The sequence below is a fragment of the Megalobrama amblycephala genome, linkage group LG4, assembly GCF_018812025.1.
Source record: "Megalobrama amblycephala isolate DHTTF-2021 linkage group LG4, ASM1881202v1, whole genome shotgun sequence".
Lineage (NCBI taxonomy): Eukaryota > Metazoa > Chordata > Actinopteri > Cypriniformes > Xenocyprididae > Megalobrama > Megalobrama amblycephala.
The window spans coordinates 49,873,482-49,891,984 of record NC_063047.1 but is presented as its reverse complement, the minus strand read 5'-3'; the positions used below and the strand labels follow the sequence as shown (position 1 = coordinate 49,891,984).

Below are 18,503 nucleotides of genomic sequence, written 5' to 3'. Positions count from 1 at the left end.
TGACTTGGGACCTTTCCGGGTCACGTCCGTCTCTCTCTCACTTTGCCTCCTGTCAGTCCTATCTCAATAAAATAAAAAATTCTCAATAAAATATTCTGTCCTATTTAAATAAAGACAAAAAGTACCCCCCAGAAATCATGTCACACATAATAATTAATTATGACTGATCATTGTTTACATTATCTACCAATGCTGTCACTTCAAAGTACTCGTGCAAATCCCTAGTAATAGTAATATGCACTATATGAAGCTAGTGTTATGTTGTAATTTTTAAAGGGATAATTCACCCAAAAAATGAGAATTATCCCATGCATTTACTCACCCTCAAGTCATCCTAGACTATCTTCTTTCAGACAAACGCAATCGGAGATATTTAAAAAATATCCTGGCTCTTCCAAGCTTTATACTGGTAGTGAACAGGGGTCTGTTTTGAAGCCCAAAAAATGCATCCATCGATCATAAAAATATTCCATACGGCTCCGGGGGGTTAATAAAGGCCTTCTGAAGTAAAGCGATGGGTTTTTGTAAGAAAAATATCCATATTTAAAACTTTATAAAGTAAAATAACTAGCTTCCGGTCAAAAATTAGAAGTCTAAGATGATACATTTTAAAGAGAAATGTCGGAGGATTTTGATATAATAGAAGAGGAGCTTTAGTTTGTTGCACAGCCCTATTTGTTTGAGCCGCGAGAGTCGTCTGAGCTTATGATACTCCTACATCCTCCGTCATACATCATGTCACGAGTTACTCATTTAGTGCAAGTCGACTTGGGCAGAATGCGTATGGTCGTCTGGCAGAAGCTAGCCATATGGATTATATTTATGAGTTAAAAAAGGCTATTTCATTAACACAGTTTAAAATACTTTATAAAGGATTGGTAATGAAAAGATATACTGAATAGTGATGATAATGTTAGTAGTAATAGTGATAATAATAACAATAATAATAATAATGCATGTTTTTCTAAATATATACTGAGAATATCCTATATTGTCATATTAATGTCAATTAATATGTTAGTGCTGCTTGTGTGGAGTTATTTTGGTCAATAAGAGTGTAAACATCGTTTTTTTATTTTTATTTTTTTCATTTTTTGAATGATTTTGTAATTATTTTAATTTGTAAGGTTATGTATGTGTACATGCATGTGCACAATTGTATGTACCTGTAAGTTTCATGTGCAAAATGATGCAAAGGGAATTTTGCTTGTTGACCAAAAAACAATAAATAAAATAAAATAAAAAATATTTATGATGGATGGATGCACTTATTTTGGCCTTTAAAAACTTGGAAGTGCCAGGATATTTTTAAACATATCTCCGATTGTGTTCGTCTGAAAGAAGATCGTCATATAGGATGGCTTGAGGGTGAGTAAATCATGGGATAATTTTCATTTTTGGGTGAACTATCCCTTTAATATTGGAAACAACCCAATAAATTCATCTGCCTTTGGGGATTTTACACAAGTTGGAAGTTATCTTAACTTTAAGAAGTTATTTTGACCTTCAAACACTGTGGTTGTAGGTGAGACTGGAAGAGTTTGGTTTGTGTTGTCCTCATGTCGAGAAGACGCTGTTTTCTGCTGGAATTGATACAGTAAATCTGACGCCATCATTACTGTTTGTATCACTGCGTATCAAGTACAGATGAAGCCTCTGGAGGTGAAATTCAGATATGCTAATGAGTGTTTGGTTTCCGACATGCGCTGTAAGTAGTGGACCAATCACAACAGACTGGACCACTGACCAATCAGAGCAGAGCAGCTCTCGGAAAGGAGGGGTTTAGTGAGACCAAATCCTTGATCAAACTGTTTCAGACACTGAGAAAAGAGTTGAGGCTTCATTGTATATTATGAGAAAAATAAAGTGTTTTTTTTTTTTTTTTTTTTTTTTACCTTCAATGCATGTAAACCTGTAGAAGCAGACAAAATTAGGAACCTTTGTACATAACATAATAGGGATACTTTGATGTTTTGTGAATCCAGCCCCTGATTTCCCAAAGGCTATAATAACTCTCAAAAGAATGATGAGAATATGTAATGAAATCCATACAGACAATCCTTGAATCATTGAATGAGGAGGCTGTACTTGTATTATATTTGGTGGAATGTACTGATTCCTGAACCTCTGATCTCTTGTTCTTTCTTTTAGATTACAGGAGATGTGTAATGTAAGTCAAGCCCCAGGGGGTCTCAGGGTGGAGTGTCAACCGGTGCGCTCTCTGTATTCCTATGGGAATTACATTTGAATAACTCAGTAAAACCACCGCTTCGCTGCTGTATTTGGCATTTGAGGTCTTTTGAATCTCATGGCTAATATTAGAATGCAAACTCGTCTGTTGGTGTGAGGTAGCTTGGCTTTGTGAGAAGCGAGTGATCGGAGATGAGTCACAGCGTCCGGTTTCATAAAAACAACAAGGATGACTTGTGCGTTAAGAAGTCTCAAATAGACGTTCGATCATCGGTGTGAGCTCTGGTCTACTTTCTGTAGGTTTTTCAGGGCCCTTAAACAGAGATAGTTTGACTAACCTGTAAAGTGGCTTTCGTTTCATTTTCATGTGCAGTTTATCTGAAGTAATTGAGACAACAATAATATGCAGCGTAGAAAAACACATTGAAATGATTTAATAGTGTTGATCCGCAAATGACTGTACAGAAAACAATAAAAAATGTGCGTACAATGAAAAAGATGATCCAGTTCAGTTAATTCAAACTTCCAAAGTATAATTTTTTCAGTGTGTGACTTAGAAACTCTATCTGTGCAAAATTAATAAGTATTATTTCACATGCAAAACTTTGAAAACAAAGAAAAATCAGATTGGAGCTTGCCAGATTGAGTATGTGTTTGCCTTTCTCTTTTTTTGTTCATTATACATCAGACGTACAGTGCGCAGACTGTGGGTGGGCTGTGCTGCATAACTGCTTCTTCTCCCGGCGAGTATAATGATGTTCAGAGTCCTCTGCCACCTCTCTCTCGCTCTCTGTGGTGCATGCTGGGAATAGATTTGTGTCAGACAGTTGTGTGCAGAGTGTTTGGTATCACTCTTGACGCTGTGACGTATGCTTCTGTTTGTTATTTATTACCCGCAAGGGTTTTGTTATGTGCAGACTTTAGTCAGAGCCTGGCATCGCATCAGTCGCCTGCAGGGAAAACACTGCCTCACTCACTGCCGCTGGCGGTGTTCGTAGAAATCTTTTAAAACATTAGCTTGTCTTGTAGTTAAAAGCGCCTTAAGTAACACGTGTGCCCAATTCAATTAAAGGAGTCATGAATTGAGAAATCAAATTTTCCTTGATCTTTTGACATATAAGAGGTCATTGTACTATAAAAACATCCTGTAAGTTTCAGAACGCAAAACTTTGTTAGTCCAAAAACAGCTTTTATTGAAACCAAGCTCAGAAAACGACTCATTTCAGATTTTGTCACAATATGGTGTAATAATGCGATGAGAGACCGCCTTTGCGAAATCAAATCAACGCCCACTTTAACATCATCATATCTTTGGCCCCGCCCACTGGCGCAAGGAGAGAAGAGAGATACAGAATCACTGGGTTAAAAATAACATTACCTTCCAAATGATCCTAATGCTAGGAAAGTGCTTATTTTTCACTTTTTATCTGTTTGTCCATTACATTTCACTGTGGACTCTTTGTTAAAGGATTAGTCCACTTTTAAATACACTTTTCCTGATAAATTTACTCACCCCCATGTCATCCAAGATGTTCATGTCTTTCTTTCGTCAGTCGAAAAGAAATGAAGGTTTTTGAGGAAAACATTCCAGGATTTTTCTCCTTACAGTGGATTTCAATGGCTACCAACAGGTTGAAGGTCAAAATTACAGTTTCAGTGCAGCTTCAAGGGCTTTAAACGATACCAGATGAGTAATAAGGGTCTTATCTAGCGAATCAATTGGTCATTTTCGGAAAAAATACTACCATTTATGCTTTAAACAAAATATCGCCTTGAACGTACTTTCTGCTTCCGCATTCTTCATAACGCTTACGCTGAATGTCCTACGCCTTCCCTATTCTATTCGTTTTTTTCCGTAACTTGAATAGGGAAGGCGTAGGACATTCAGCGTAAGCGTTATGAAGAATGCGGAAGCGGAAAGTATGTTCAATGCGATATTTTGTATTTTTTTTGAAAATGACCGATCGATTCGCTAGATAAGACCCTTATTACTCATCTGGTATCGTTTAAAGCCCTTGAAGCTGCACTGAAACTGTAATTTTGACCTTCAACCTGTTGGTAGCCATTGAAATCCACTGTAAGGAGAAAAATCCTGGAATGTTTTCATCAAAAACCTTAATTTCTTTTCGACTGACGAAAGAAAGACATGAACATCTTGGATGACATGGGGGTGAGTAAATTTATCAGGAAAAGTGTATTTAAAAGTGGACTAATCCTTTAAATCAGTTGCAATTTCAAAGCAAGCTTTGCAAACAGACTTTTACTGTAAGATATGGACCCGACAGTAATGTCACAACATTTAAGTAACCGTGTTAATTCTAATGCCTGATCTGTGATCAGTGATTTCTGAAATGTAACGATTCATGTACTGTTAGACATTATTTGTCTCAAAATCGTGCTCTTTATGCATCAGTAAATAAAGCCAGTGACTAAACGGTCAATTTCACATTGTTTCTCTTAGTAGCAATAAAATAATCTGTTATTTAAATTGTGATTAAATTATATACAGAAAGCGATCAAAGAACGCTCCCTTTATAATCGCTGGAGCTGTCAATCAAACAGCGCGAGTTCATCAGTGACTGAGTTCTGGAGTTCTGGTATTTAAATTGAATTAATACCGTAATCTTAAAGGGATAGTTCCACACCCGTAAGGCCTTCATTTTCGGAACACAAATTAAGATAATTTTGATGAAATCTGTGAGCTCTCTGATCTCCTTATACACAGTGACGTCATAACCAATTTAAAGGCCCAGAAATTTAAATTAAACATTAACAGTCAACGTGACTGCAGAGATTCAACCTAATGTTATGAAGCGCCGAGAATTTTTTTTTTGCACTAAAACAAAACAAAAATAAGGACTTTATTCAACAATATCTCCTCTTCCCTGCCAGTCTCCTACATTGCATTATCCAGTGGTGGGTTTTTTGTCAGCAGTATTCCTCTCATTCAGGTTAATGCAGACAGTGCAGAAGCATATAAAAGTAATAATGTCTGTTGATAGTTTACTGTGGATTTCTTATCCAATTTATATGCGTCTGGGATCTCCTGAGAGACACCCAGAACAGAGAACTGTCACATGGAGGGAAATGAGCTCATCTTTAGTGTGTGACATCAGAGACACAGCAGCTCCCCTCAGGCAGTGCCTCAGGACAGGATGGACATCTTTCAGAATTTATAGAATTCTGGAGAATCATTGGTGCAAAAATATGATGTAATTCATGTGGGATTTCTTTCCAGGAGCTGCCAACAGCCTTTTGACACTGCCCAAGAAGAGTGACATAGCATTTTAGAAAAACTGGACACCTGTTGCAGTTTTGTGCCCAGGGACAGTTGCATAAAATGCTTAGTCTAGTCTTACATGTTAGTCATTTAATATTTTTTTTAAGACTAGTCATAACTTTTTTTATGTCAGTACATAAAAATGTAGATTGGTATAATTTGAAACTGAAAAGTAAGACTGATTACCCCTTGGCAAACTGCTAGTTGGTTAGACGCATGGTTCTTAAAGGATTAGTTCACTTCAGAATTAAAATGTCCTGATAATTTGCTCCAAGATGTTCATGTCTTTCTTTCTTCAGTCGAAAAGAAATTATGGATTTTGAGGAAAAAAATTTTCTCCATATAGTGGACTTCAACGGTTACCAACAGGTTGAAGGTCCAAATTGCAGTTTCAGTGCAGCTTTAAAGGAGTCTACAAGATCCCAGGTGAGGAATAAGAGTCTTATCTAGCAAAATAATAGGCCATTTTCTAAAAAAACATATACTTTTTAACCACAAATGCTTGTCTTGCACTGCTCTGCGATGCACCACGCATTACGCATTACGTTGGAAAGGTCACGTGTGACGTAGGCGGAAGTACCACGATAGGGTGAAAAACTCCATCTCATTTTCTCCTCCAACATCTAAATCTTCTGACATCGTTGTTTTAGTCTTTGCACGTTCGCTTTTTAGACACTGGATCGGTACTTCCACCTGACCTTTCCAACGTGATTATGTAATGCATGGCGGATCACAGAGCAGTGCAAGATGAGCATTTGTGGCTAAAAAGTATATCATTTTTATTTATTTTTTTAGAAATTGACAGATCATTTTGCTAGATAAGACCCTTATTTCTCTTCTGGGATCATGTAGAGCTCTTTGAAGCTTCACTGAAACTGACATTTGGACCTTCAACCCGTTGAACCCCAGTGAAGTCCACTTATATGGAGAATAATCCTGGAATGTTTTCCTCATAAACCATAATTTCTTTTCGACTGAAGAAAGAAAGACATAAACATCTTGGATGACATGGGGGTGAGTAAATTATCAGGAAATTTTAATTCTGAAGTGAACTAATCCTTTAAGACACGTCTGTTATTATAAAAACAAAGACTCAGAACAGCCGGAAATACTGGGACGCACAACCAACATTTTGTGAATAACAGGATTAAGATGAAGCGATGCCTGAAGTTGCATACAGTGTAAGCTGTGCTAAAGCTTTTTTATATATATATTCATACTCTTATCACAGCTTAAATGCAGCGACAGCTCTAATTAAACCATTTGTACGTTTAGTCCCTGAAAAATGTACAAACTGTACAGTATTTTTTGGCAATCAGTTTGATATAAAATCAAGTCCTCTCCTACTTGTAAAACACACTTGTCACATTATAGAAGTAGAAGAAGCCTTCTGCGAATTCTATTTAATTATTATAATATCCTTATGTTTTATATTCTATGTTCATTTTATCTTTACATTTGCTTTTTGCACTTGTCAGTTCCTGCTTTCTCTCAGTCATTGTGGTGTTGCTGGCTCATTGTAATGTGATCTTGCTGACTGTTACCTCCCTTCAACCCCCACTTTCTCCCTTCTTTTCTCATTTCTGGTGAGATTGAAGGATGGTTTCTTTCTGATCTTGATATAAAGTCAGTTCACTTGGTGGCCATCTTGGCAGCACTTCCGGACATCTGTTGTAATGCAAATACAGTTCCTGTCTACTTGAAAGGGAAGCAAATAAAGTCTCCAAATCTGTGTGCACTTAAAATGTTAGTAGGATTTTTACATCAAAAACTGTCAATAAATGGCCATTTTCAGCCCTCTGATTTGAACATTCTTTTTTATGGTGCGTCTCATTTAAATTGCTTTTTATTTTAGGAGTTATTGGGCCCTATTTTAATGGTCTGAAGCACATGGCGCAGGTGCACTTTGGTCATGTCCGAATCCACTTTTGCTGGTTTAACGATGGAGAAAATGGTCGGCATGCCAGGCGAATGGTCCAAAAGGGTTGTACCTAGTCTCTTAATGAGTCATGGGTGTATTTTGTATGTAACGTGCAATAAACCAATCAGTTTGTCATCTGCTATTCCCTTTAAAAGCCAGGTGGGCTGGAACCATGGCGAATTCGCTATTTACAATTTACACTCAACCTGTTTAAATACATGTGTGTATTGCCACGATTGGTCAAAAATTTGCCAATTTCATTCGTCATTACTGCAGATAGGTAATTCTGATACATGCAATGACTATCCATTACGACATCTAGGCATTTTTATCTTTATGCACACAATAAAAATCGTTTACATTGTAATCCTTTTATTTTTAACATTTGGCATGTTTGTGTGCTGCTGCGCATCTCTGTGTGTGTAATAAGCAGAGTGTACACACATTGTGCACCCGCATATAGGCGCATATTACTAACACACCCTTTAAATAACAAAAAAATACTGCGCCATTGAGGCTTTAGTTGGTCAGTAGTGCAGTCGTTTTCAGTTGCCTCAAAATAGCAACACGCCAACAATGCACCTGAACACAGCTCGTTTTCAGACCAGCACACCCAAGGGCGAACAGATGGGCGCGAGTGCATTTGCTTTTTAAAAAATGATAACTGCGTCGGGCTGAAACTAGCAAAAAACACATTGCGTATGATAGGGCCCATTGTCTCCTAAAAGAAAGAAGCGATTCTGAACTACCTGAAATGTTCGTTGGCAATTCCAGTTTTTCTGCACAAACCTACGTAAGTTTGTAACAAATTTGCAAAAAGCCAGCCTATGGTCTTGATTGGCTGCCTGTGAACAAAGTCTACTTTGACCCTCAAACACTGTAGTTGTGGCTGAGACTGGAAGAGTTTGGTTTGTGTTGTTGAGAAGATGCTGTTTTCTGCTGCAAAAGCAAATCCACTTTGATGCACTTTCAAAGGATGAGACTCATGCTGGAATTGATACGGTAAAACCGACACCATCGTTACTGTTTGTATCACTGTGTTTCAAGTGTTAGGAAGAGCTGAAATTCAGATATGGTAATGGCTGTTTGGTTTCCGACATGCAACCAATCACAACAGACTGGGCCATCTGACCAATCAGAGCAGATTAGACTCACGGAAAGGAGGGGTTTAGAGAGACTGAATCCTTTATTGAGTCGTTTCAGACACTGTGAGAAAAGAGGTGACACTACCATGTATATTATGAGAAAATTAAAGTGTTTTTGACCTTGGACTGAATGCATGTAAACCTGCTGTAGGAGACCTGCAAAACAAAATTAGAAGCCATTAAAGTAGCATAATAGGGGCACTTTAACGAAAATGTAAACTCCCACTGCTATGATTGGGCAACATCTTTGCATTTGAAATAAGTGTTTCATGTAGAACTGTTTTGAAATCTTTTACTACCTTTTTACTATAACAGCTGCCAACTAATTTTGAAAAGTGTTGATTATAAAATTATCAATAATTATTGATAGCAGATTAGGCATTACATTTTGTGGTATTACTGTCAGCGTTTGCAGTGCCTGTGTCAAATTGTGACTGGCTTACCAAAAAATCCATAGCGAAATGAACCGAACAAACAAATAATGCTCCACTGAGGCATTCACATAGTTGAAAATAAACAGCCTTTGGAAGGTGATGATATTTTTAGTCTAGTGATACTGTTTTATCTGTCCATATCACTTGATCACATCACTAAAGCGCCAGTGGACGGGCCAAAAAGGTGATGGTGAAGAAGTAGGCATTCATCTACAGTATGTCTGTACAGGCAGTCTTGTGCTGATGTATTCATCTCTATTACATAGTAAAAACCCAGGAGTATTTTGGCAGCCTGGTCTCAATATAAGTTGTGTTTAGACTAACAAGGTAGTTTTGACTTCTTAAACTTACAGCAGGTTTTTATAGCACAGTGACCTCTTATATGCCAAACGATTTGTCAGTTTATGACCAAATAGGCTAAAAATGCAATTACATTGGTCCAACTAATGTGAGTATCTAGAGCAAAAAGACCAGTGCTGGATACTTACAGTACATTATTTACTAAACTGAATTTCTAGCTGTCTTTATATTGACATGATTTTTAGCCAAACAGAACTTCTTTAAGTAGCTGGAATGACCATTTCTATTAAAGGGTTAATTCACCCAAAAAAGTGAGTACTCTTAATGACAGAAATTTCATTTTTTAGGTGAATTAACCCTTCAATCAATCAATCAATCAATTAATCAATTAATCAATCAATCAACCTATCTATCTAACACTTGCATATATAGATGCTTTATATATATATATATATATATATATATATATATATATATATATATATATATATATATATATATATATATTATCCTTTTGTGTACTACTTAAATGTACCATAATATGAGAAACACTAATTCTAACCTGACTAATTATTATTTATGGTATGTGAATAAAGTTGATTCTTTTAATTATAAGGTGGGACATGTTATTAGGCATTGTGGCATGAACCCTTCATATTTAGTCTTTTACAGCTTTTGACTTTATGTGATAAAGCTTGATATATTTTTTGAGCACTAGTGGTAATAAATATTGTAATGTTTCAAACCAACTGGTATTCACCTATTCGTGAGCTTTTGATTGTAGGAAGTCTTCTGATCTTTAATTCATCTCCTGCAGACGAGAGATAGATGGGCTTGAAAGAGATGAGAAATAGAGGAATCGGTTTACCCTGGCAACTTTCTTTAGGGTCACATCTTGTGCCAAATAAATATTAATTTGTTAGTGTTTATGGAAATCAGGTTTTTCACATATATTTAGGTATTTAGTGCTTTATATAATACAGATAGTTTCAAAACAGCTTCACATTAATAAACAGGAAAATAACAGTGTTACTGTTGTAAAATTAATCAATTAATTCAGCTGTAAAGAGAACACAATAGTGTCATTATTCAGCTCAGTTTAGTTGATTCAGTTAGGTTCAATTGCAATGTGAGTGTTGCAAAGTTAGAGTCGTTATCCAGTTCAAATTCAGTTCAAATGCTGTTCTTATCCGATAGTTTCAGCGCAGTTAAATCCATAATATTAGTGAATATTATCACTTTTCCTACACAGCCTTTGATTTTTGCAAAATTTTGTGCAAACCAAACATAAAGCTTCAGAATGTGGTTTGAGTATGTTTTCTCTCTTGTTCTCACTGTAGAAATATCGGTATCAGGATGAAGAGACTCCGCCCCTGGAGCACAGCCCCGCCCACCTGGCTCACAGCAAGAGCGCTGAGATGCTTCACATGAGCGATAAGAACCTGGCTGCCATGGACACCATGCACAGTTACGCCCCCCACACACACATCTCGCCAATAAAGGTACAGATATTCACACTCACACACAAACATTTCATGTTTTATGGGGACATTTTTACTGTATAAACTGTATATTCTGTCCACTAACCCTAAACCTATCCATCACAGAAAACATTTTCAAAAAACATCATTTAGTATGATTTATAAGATGTTTTCCTCATGGAGACCAAAAAATGTCCCCACAAGGACAGGGATTTTGGATATTGCCATCTTTGTGGGGATATTTTGGGTTTACCAGGACCACACACACACACACACACACACACACACACACACACAAGGATTGTGCTGTTAACACAGTACTGTACACCTCTCACAGTAAGATGTTAATCTTCAAATTTTGATTTGTTTTTAGTTGTGTTTTATTGAAGTGCAACTTTCTAGATGTTTCTCCTGTTTCTTAAGGAGAAATAGATGCAGCATTTGTTGAAAAACAATTAGAATGTACCGCTATTATTTTAGTATTATTTATACACTTTTAATATATCTTCAGTTCAAGTTTTAGTATTTTATGTGATTTTTTTTTTTAATATTTCGATTTAACATTTATTTTTATTTTAGTTTTAGTTTTAGTCATTTTTGTACAACTTAGAACCGTTTTGGTCACACTTTATATAAGGTTCTTGGGTACAATGTACTTATTATGTGGATGTTGTTTTGCAAAACACTGCTGTAGAGGTGTGATACGGGTAGGTTAGGACAGGTTTGGTGGTATAGTTTGGTTTAAATGTTTGTTAAGGGGTCGACAGTGTAGTTATAGATGTAATTGCAGAAATTAACTACATCTGTAATTACATGCACATATTTTTAAATTCAAGTTCAATGTAAAAATGTACAAAATAAGTGCATTGTATGAAACCATTAATTTAAATATTAATACATAGTAATACAAAGACATTTAATATAAAGTGGGACCCTTGTTTTATTACTACATTCATATTTTAATCATATTTAATATTTGTACACTTGAGTACAGTTGCAGAGACTTTCCATATGCTCTCCATTTGATCTCTAGTAGAATCAATTGCGATGTTAAAGAGATGTTACCAACACACACAGATAAACCACTGCATAATATAATAATACATATTCACTGAGGTTATCTTACAGTTCTCTATTGTGCTGTGTGTGTGTGCATTATCTCTGTTCTGTTTGTCTTTGAGAAAATGTTCATGTTTTCCCATTGTTATCCACACAATCGATTCACAGTATTGTTTGTGTGTCTGTTTCAACTCACTCATGCCCTGGTCTACTGCACTATATTTCTCAATGCCTCTTCTCTATTATTTTTTTCTCTGCCTGTCTTACTGTTTCTGCGTCTGACCTCTGTGTTCATTCCCTGCCTGGTTTCCCCATTTCCTCTGGCTTCAGCAGGTGTGTGTGTGTGTGTGTGTGTGTGTGTGTGTGTCAGTTCTGCACACCTCTGCTGTGTGTAGGCTGATCAGACACACTGCACTGTTTCTGCAGCCTCCCTCCACTGGCTCTCCAGCACAAGAAACACACACACACACACACTTCCGTCTTGCATAATTTCTCAACACAGACTCACATACACAGATTGGCATAGTACCATGTTATTTGTTCAATTTGTGCAGTATTTATACAAAATGCACAGTATGTTCTGCATGGAAGACCCAGATGACTGAAAGTGTGCAGAATACAGCCAAAGTACACTGCGTGAAAACTGACCATCCTTATCCAGTGTGAGAAATCTATCATGATTTTTAACATGAATTAACTGACAAACGTTAACACATTTTTAAACAAAATCTACAATTTACTTATGACATTAAGACTGACCTTGTAAATAATTTAACACACATGAGAGACACTAGCCACCATTTTGGCTCAATAATCATTTCAATATCCACGCCAGATGATGAACAATAATTGAAACACACAAACATGTGTAACATATGTTCTTATTTATACATCTTAGCAGTTGGCTAATAGGATTCGTGTCAAACCACTTTAGCATGAAGCTCATTTACATTCTTGTGTTCTGTGTGTCAAGGGTGTTTGGCTGGATATGAAGGTCAGAAACCAAACGACGACTCCTCCTCCTAGCTTTCTCTCTCTCTCTCTCTCTCTCTCTCTCTCTCAGTGGTACCATCTGTCTTCATGTGAAACATGCCTGTGAAACACAACATGCAAACATCCACATACATCCCTTGGTTCATTTTACTGTAGAGCTTTAATAATATCCACAGTAGCAGCGCATTACAAAGAAATCAAAGTCATCATTATCGATGCTCATTATTATGGGTATAACCATTTCCTCAAAAACGATTTGATTATGAAAGCTTACTAAACTATACAATTCATCATGGAAAGTGTTATTAAATTCTATAATTGATGCAGTGCATTTGTTCACCCCTATTCTTTTGTATTTGAACAAATATGTAGGGTAGTGAATGTAGCTAGTTTAATGAAAGTGGAGATTTGTAAGCCATTTTTTGTTTGTTTATGTAGTATGATCTTGATATGTGATTATGTAAGATGTATAGTGCATGATTTTTTTCTTATGTCCTAGCTGTCTGTATGTTTATATGGCATGCTGTTCACACAAACACACACACACACACAGTACAAATCACGTTCATGTGGTCATATGACACATCAGAGCTCCTACATGCCTCCTTATGCTATTCCTGTTAGTATTAAATCAGTTCAGAGAAGACAAATAATTCTGTACCTCCACAAAAAGCTTCATATTACATTGATTTGAATAGGATATAGTGAGGCTGGATGATTTAGCAGAGAAATAAAACCTTTTCTGATATAGAAGGGAACATACAAATATCAAGATATTAATATAAAAATATGAATATTAATATGGTTACAAAATTGTTATCAGATGTGTTTTTCAGCCTTATGATGATATTTAGTATGTCAGAGAATAAGAGAAGCATTGCTTCCAAGTAGATTCCAAATGTTTCTTCTAAGAACGAAAGTATGTTCTAAAAATAATCATAATAAGTCATGTTTTCCGCAGATTGTACAGATCTGTACAAAAAAGGACATTGTCTTGATGTGAAGAAGCAAAAGTCTACAATCTACATCAAACTTCATGTCACGCAAAGAAGCTGAGAATTATAAAAATGAGAAGCATATAAATACATAACAAAATATAAAGTAAAACAATTCTGTGTGCATTCTGGGATTTCCGTCTCCTCAGAGGATGCGTGTGATTATGCCTTAAAATTTGGCTAGAAGAACATTTTAATATCGTGATTATGCTAGTTTTCTTTTGGAATAGCACATCCTTTTGCAACAGACATTGGGAGTAACCTTCAAATTTTGATTAGTATTTTGAATAGTGAACAGAGCTGTCTTATAATGTAAACTGTTGACCTACATCCTTAAAATATTGATTCAGGAACTTCTACTGCAACATGTACTGCTCTTTAAAATGTGATAATAAGGCATGATATTTGTGTTCAAATAAGAAATAATTGACTATAAACCACTGAACTATTAAATAAGAATTTTAAAACTAGTAACAATTTATTCTGATTGTCCACTTTAGACATTTTACTAACTACACTTTATTTTGATTGTCCACTAGACATTCTACTGACTATACGGCTGCAATTACATTACATGGTTCATGTGACCCAATTCAGATTTTTTCAACCCATGTGGCACAGATCGGATCTGACCCACGAATGTATAAGCAGGAAAAAAGCACATGGATTCCGATATTCTCAGATCGGTTTCAGGCCTCATTCATATGTGCAAATAAATCTATATGAATCGGATATGTGCATTTGCGTCTGCCATGTAAGCGGACGGATCGGATATACCCGTCGTTATGAGAGTTGTACATCATTGAAAAAGCGACAGTGACGAATAACGTCAACTCAGGTGGACACCAACCACCATCACATGACTCTTTTCAATGGAGCAATGGAGGACGAAGACTCAACCCAGTGTTTTGCTGACCATTAAAGTCTCCCGAAATCAAAAGTTACATTTTTTAGCTTTTAGTATGAATATGTTAGCCTCAAGGTTATAAGCTGGTGCGTTCAAAAACAATGACAAAATTCGCATTTAGGAGATATACGGTAAGCATTCAAAACTTACAGTCTCTCACTTCCACTAAAATGCACCACGGACTTTCATGACATCACTGCGGACTTCATCTTGTCATCAGATCCTCTGTCCAATCAAATGCTCTCTAGAATCTAAAGCTACATTATAAATAGACACTGAAGCTGTGGCTGAAATCGGTCACTTGTTCACACATTTACTATTTTCTACATGGTGAATGGCACATAGTGCACTTTATAGGGGATAGGGAACGATTAAGAATGCTTAATATGCTTTCCATTGAGGTGAACGAAGTGTGGTTTGATGTTAGTGTCACGTGAACCACAGCACACACACATATCCGCGAGTCGCGCAGATCAAGAAACATATCGGACCTATTTGAATTCTGCACAGAATGCTGTATTTTAAAGCAATATGGAGGAAAAACGCTTAGAGATTAGTGCAGAAGTAAACTGAGGTTTTTACCTGCTCTGGGAGAGCTGTGATATAAACGACACGCTATTGGCTATTTTAAAAAAAGGGGAGGAGCTGTTCGATATATCCCGCCCTGTCTTCCTGTTTCAGTTAAAATTACATCAACACACTGAATAATGCTGCGCATTCAAAAGCACTTCAGTGGGCCTTTAAAGGTCCCGTTTTTCGTGGTTTTTTGAAGCTTTGATTGTGTTTATAGTGTGCAGTATAACGTGTTCATGTTTCGCGTGCAAAAAAACACAGTATTTTTCACATAATTTACTTATCTGTATACTGCTGTTTCCACTGTCATAAAAACGGGCTGATGACTTCCTTGTTCTATGAAGTCCCTCCTTCAGAAATACGTAACGAGTTCTGATTGTGCCAGCGGTTCCTGTGTTGTGATTCGACAGCAGCTTAGCGCTCCTTGCCCGGAAAGGTCACGCCTCTTACCATAACGTGGAGATGCACGCGCTCAGTGTTATTGTAAACATGTCTTTAATTTTACCCTATCAATTTGAGCCGGAATCAGACCCGGTGATTGGACTGCGGGATGAAAATAACAGCGTTTCGACGACATGGCGACAAACACACTCTACAAACGCAACTCTTGTGTATTCCTGTGGGCGGAGGTTAGTCAAAAAACTGTTTTAGTGATGTCATTAAAGAAGGAAGTAGAGGGATGTAGTCCAAACTGGCCGTTCGATGTAGGCGACTTCTGTTAAATAAAATATCTCGCTTGGCATTGAACTTTGAGCTTTACAATTTTACAGATTTTATTTATACTCTAACAACAACATTACACACTAACTAAAGTTTGAAACATGGGATCACGAAGAACGGGACCTTTAAAGATGGTGCAGAAAGCAAAAGCTTGTATTATCATTTCGTCTGTGTCCATTGCAAATCACACCATTTTTACTTACTTTTCGGCCTGAGCTTTTCCAGGTCAGTACGTCTACCTTTGATTGTTTCGACAAGTGTATAGTGTAAATGCAGTTATCAGATATGGGTCACTTTTAAAAGAAAGTAAGCTGGTCGTCAAAAAAATCGGATAAAATCAACAAATCGGAACCAAGGCCTGCAGTGTAAATGAGGCCCAAGTAACTTTGCAAGACAAGTACATTTAAACCTATTCTACTAACCCTAACAGTCTACTAATACATATAATTGCAAAATTATTTATAGTTAGTAGAATGTGTAAAGTGGAAATAAAATCCCTGCTGAAAAATCCAGCTAAGAGCAGCCTAAGCTGGTCAGGCTGGTTTATCTGGTCTCCCAGCCTGGTCATAGCTGGTTTTAGAGGGGTTTTGGTTAGCTAGGAGACTGAAAAGCTGGGAGACCAACTAAAACCAGCTACTTCGAGCTTAAACAAGCTAAGACCAGCCAACCAGCTTAGGCAGGTTTTAGCTGGATTTTTCAGCAGGGATGTACCCTTCAAATGTACTAAAACACTACACTTGTGTGTAGAATAATAATTTTGTATTAATACAGTATTTTCTGGCAAGACATTCACCCAGCTGTTTACCCAGCTGTTCTTTGTTAGATATTAAAAGTAAAAGTTCTTTTCTGGCTTTTTGCCGTGGTTGAAAGTGCAGCTTTTTGAAGTTGAGTTCATTTGAAACTTTACAGCAATTTAGAAAGAATGTGGTGAAGTGATATGAAACTGTACTGCAGTCACCAACCTTGAAGGATTAGTTCACTTCAGAATTAAAATGTCCTGATAATTTACTCACCCCCATGTCATCCAATATGTTTATGTCTTTCTTTCTTCAGTCGAAAAGAAATTAAGGTTTATGAGGAAAACATTTCAGGATTTTTCTCCATATAGTGGACTTCACTGGGGTTCAACGGGTTGAAGGTCCAAATGTCAGTTTCGCAAGTTTCGTTTCGCAAGATAAGACCCTTATTCCTCGTCTGGGATCATGTAGAGCTCTTTGAAGCTGCACTGAAACTGTCATTTGGACCTTCAACCGTTTGGGCTCCAGTGAAATCCACTATATGGAGAAAAATCCTGGAATGTTTTCCTCAAAAACCTTCATTTCTTTTCGACTGAAGAAAGAAAGACATGAACATCTTGGATGACATGGGGGTGAGTAAATTATCAGGAAATTTGAATTCTGAAGTGAGCTAATGTAATCAATGTGTGTCCACCAATCAGAAGCAAGGATTCAGTCATACAGTATTATAAGAGACTGTAATGTGCAGTTACTCTGTCACTGAGAGGTTAATTTGCAATGATGACCGGCTGACTGTACATTGTCTTGTGTATTACTTGGATACGCACCAAATTATTAAATAAATGGTCAAAATATTCAAGTTCAGATGATTTTTATACTGTTAGAACAAGTGAAGAGGATAAGAAATTGCAAACTAGCACGGTCTAAGAGACTGGTTAAATTGCAATGGTCAGTTTTAATGGTCACATATACACAAATATTTGACAGAACAATCCTAAATTTGACCAGTTAGAATGAGGTATTCTGATTGATCAGAGATCTGTCTAATCAACTCATAAAGTTTGTTATTACTAATATTTTAATTGTTGAACTTCAGCAAACCTCTGGAGTGTTTGACAGTATTTATGCAACTGTGAATAAAGGAGTAGGAAATTGCAGAAAATGAGACACGCATTCCTTTGGGAATCTTTCAGTCATTCAGCTCTCAGGATGGATTTGGGTCAGGGATGAATCTCCAGTGGTTCAGAAGGAGTGAGCCATCATCCTGCAGCTTCAGGGAATGTGTAATATGAGATTTTCATCTGGCTGTTGAGAGCTCTTATCTTCAGAGTTTATTTTTGGAAACCACAACATTTCATACATGTAAAGGATTTATCATGCTGTGAAGCAATACCTGAAGCTGTTTAATCACTCAAAACTGAACAACATCGCCATCTGCTGTTAAGGCATAGAACATTTCAAAGTTCTACTTTTCTAGACTCAAATTTCCAAACCTCTCTGTAGATTTTTCAGACCATATTTAGCATAATACTTCATTATTTTCAGCGTTATATTTAATATGTAGTACAGTAATCTGTATTCTTTTATTTTCTATTTATTTTTAAGTGATAAAATGTGCTAACATGATGAGGAGAAACTTAAAACACTTTATAACCTGCATACAGTATATTCACCTCTGACACATCAGTTTGATATTGGAATCGTGATTTGATGTTGCACGAAACAGCAAAGTATAGTCTTTTTTTAGATGATCGTTTGCTCCTTTATC

At 36.6% G+C, this 18,503-nt stretch overlaps 1 protein-coding gene across 4 annotated transcripts in view; it reads left to right on the top strand.

The window, feature by feature from the left end:
• LOC125267810 (disks large homolog 4) overlaps nt 1-18,503 on the top strand; it is a 200,152-nt gene that overhangs the window by 82,622 nt on the left and 99,027 nt on the right. For all 4 annotated transcript variants that reach the window (XM_048189782.1, XM_048189784.1, XM_048189780.1 and 1 more), the window contains one exon: nt 10,611-10,772. In XM_048189782.1, the coding sequence (XP_048045739.1) occupies nt 10,611-10,772 (162 nt within the window). The remainder of the gene's footprint in view (nt 1-10,610; nt 10,773-18,503) is intronic.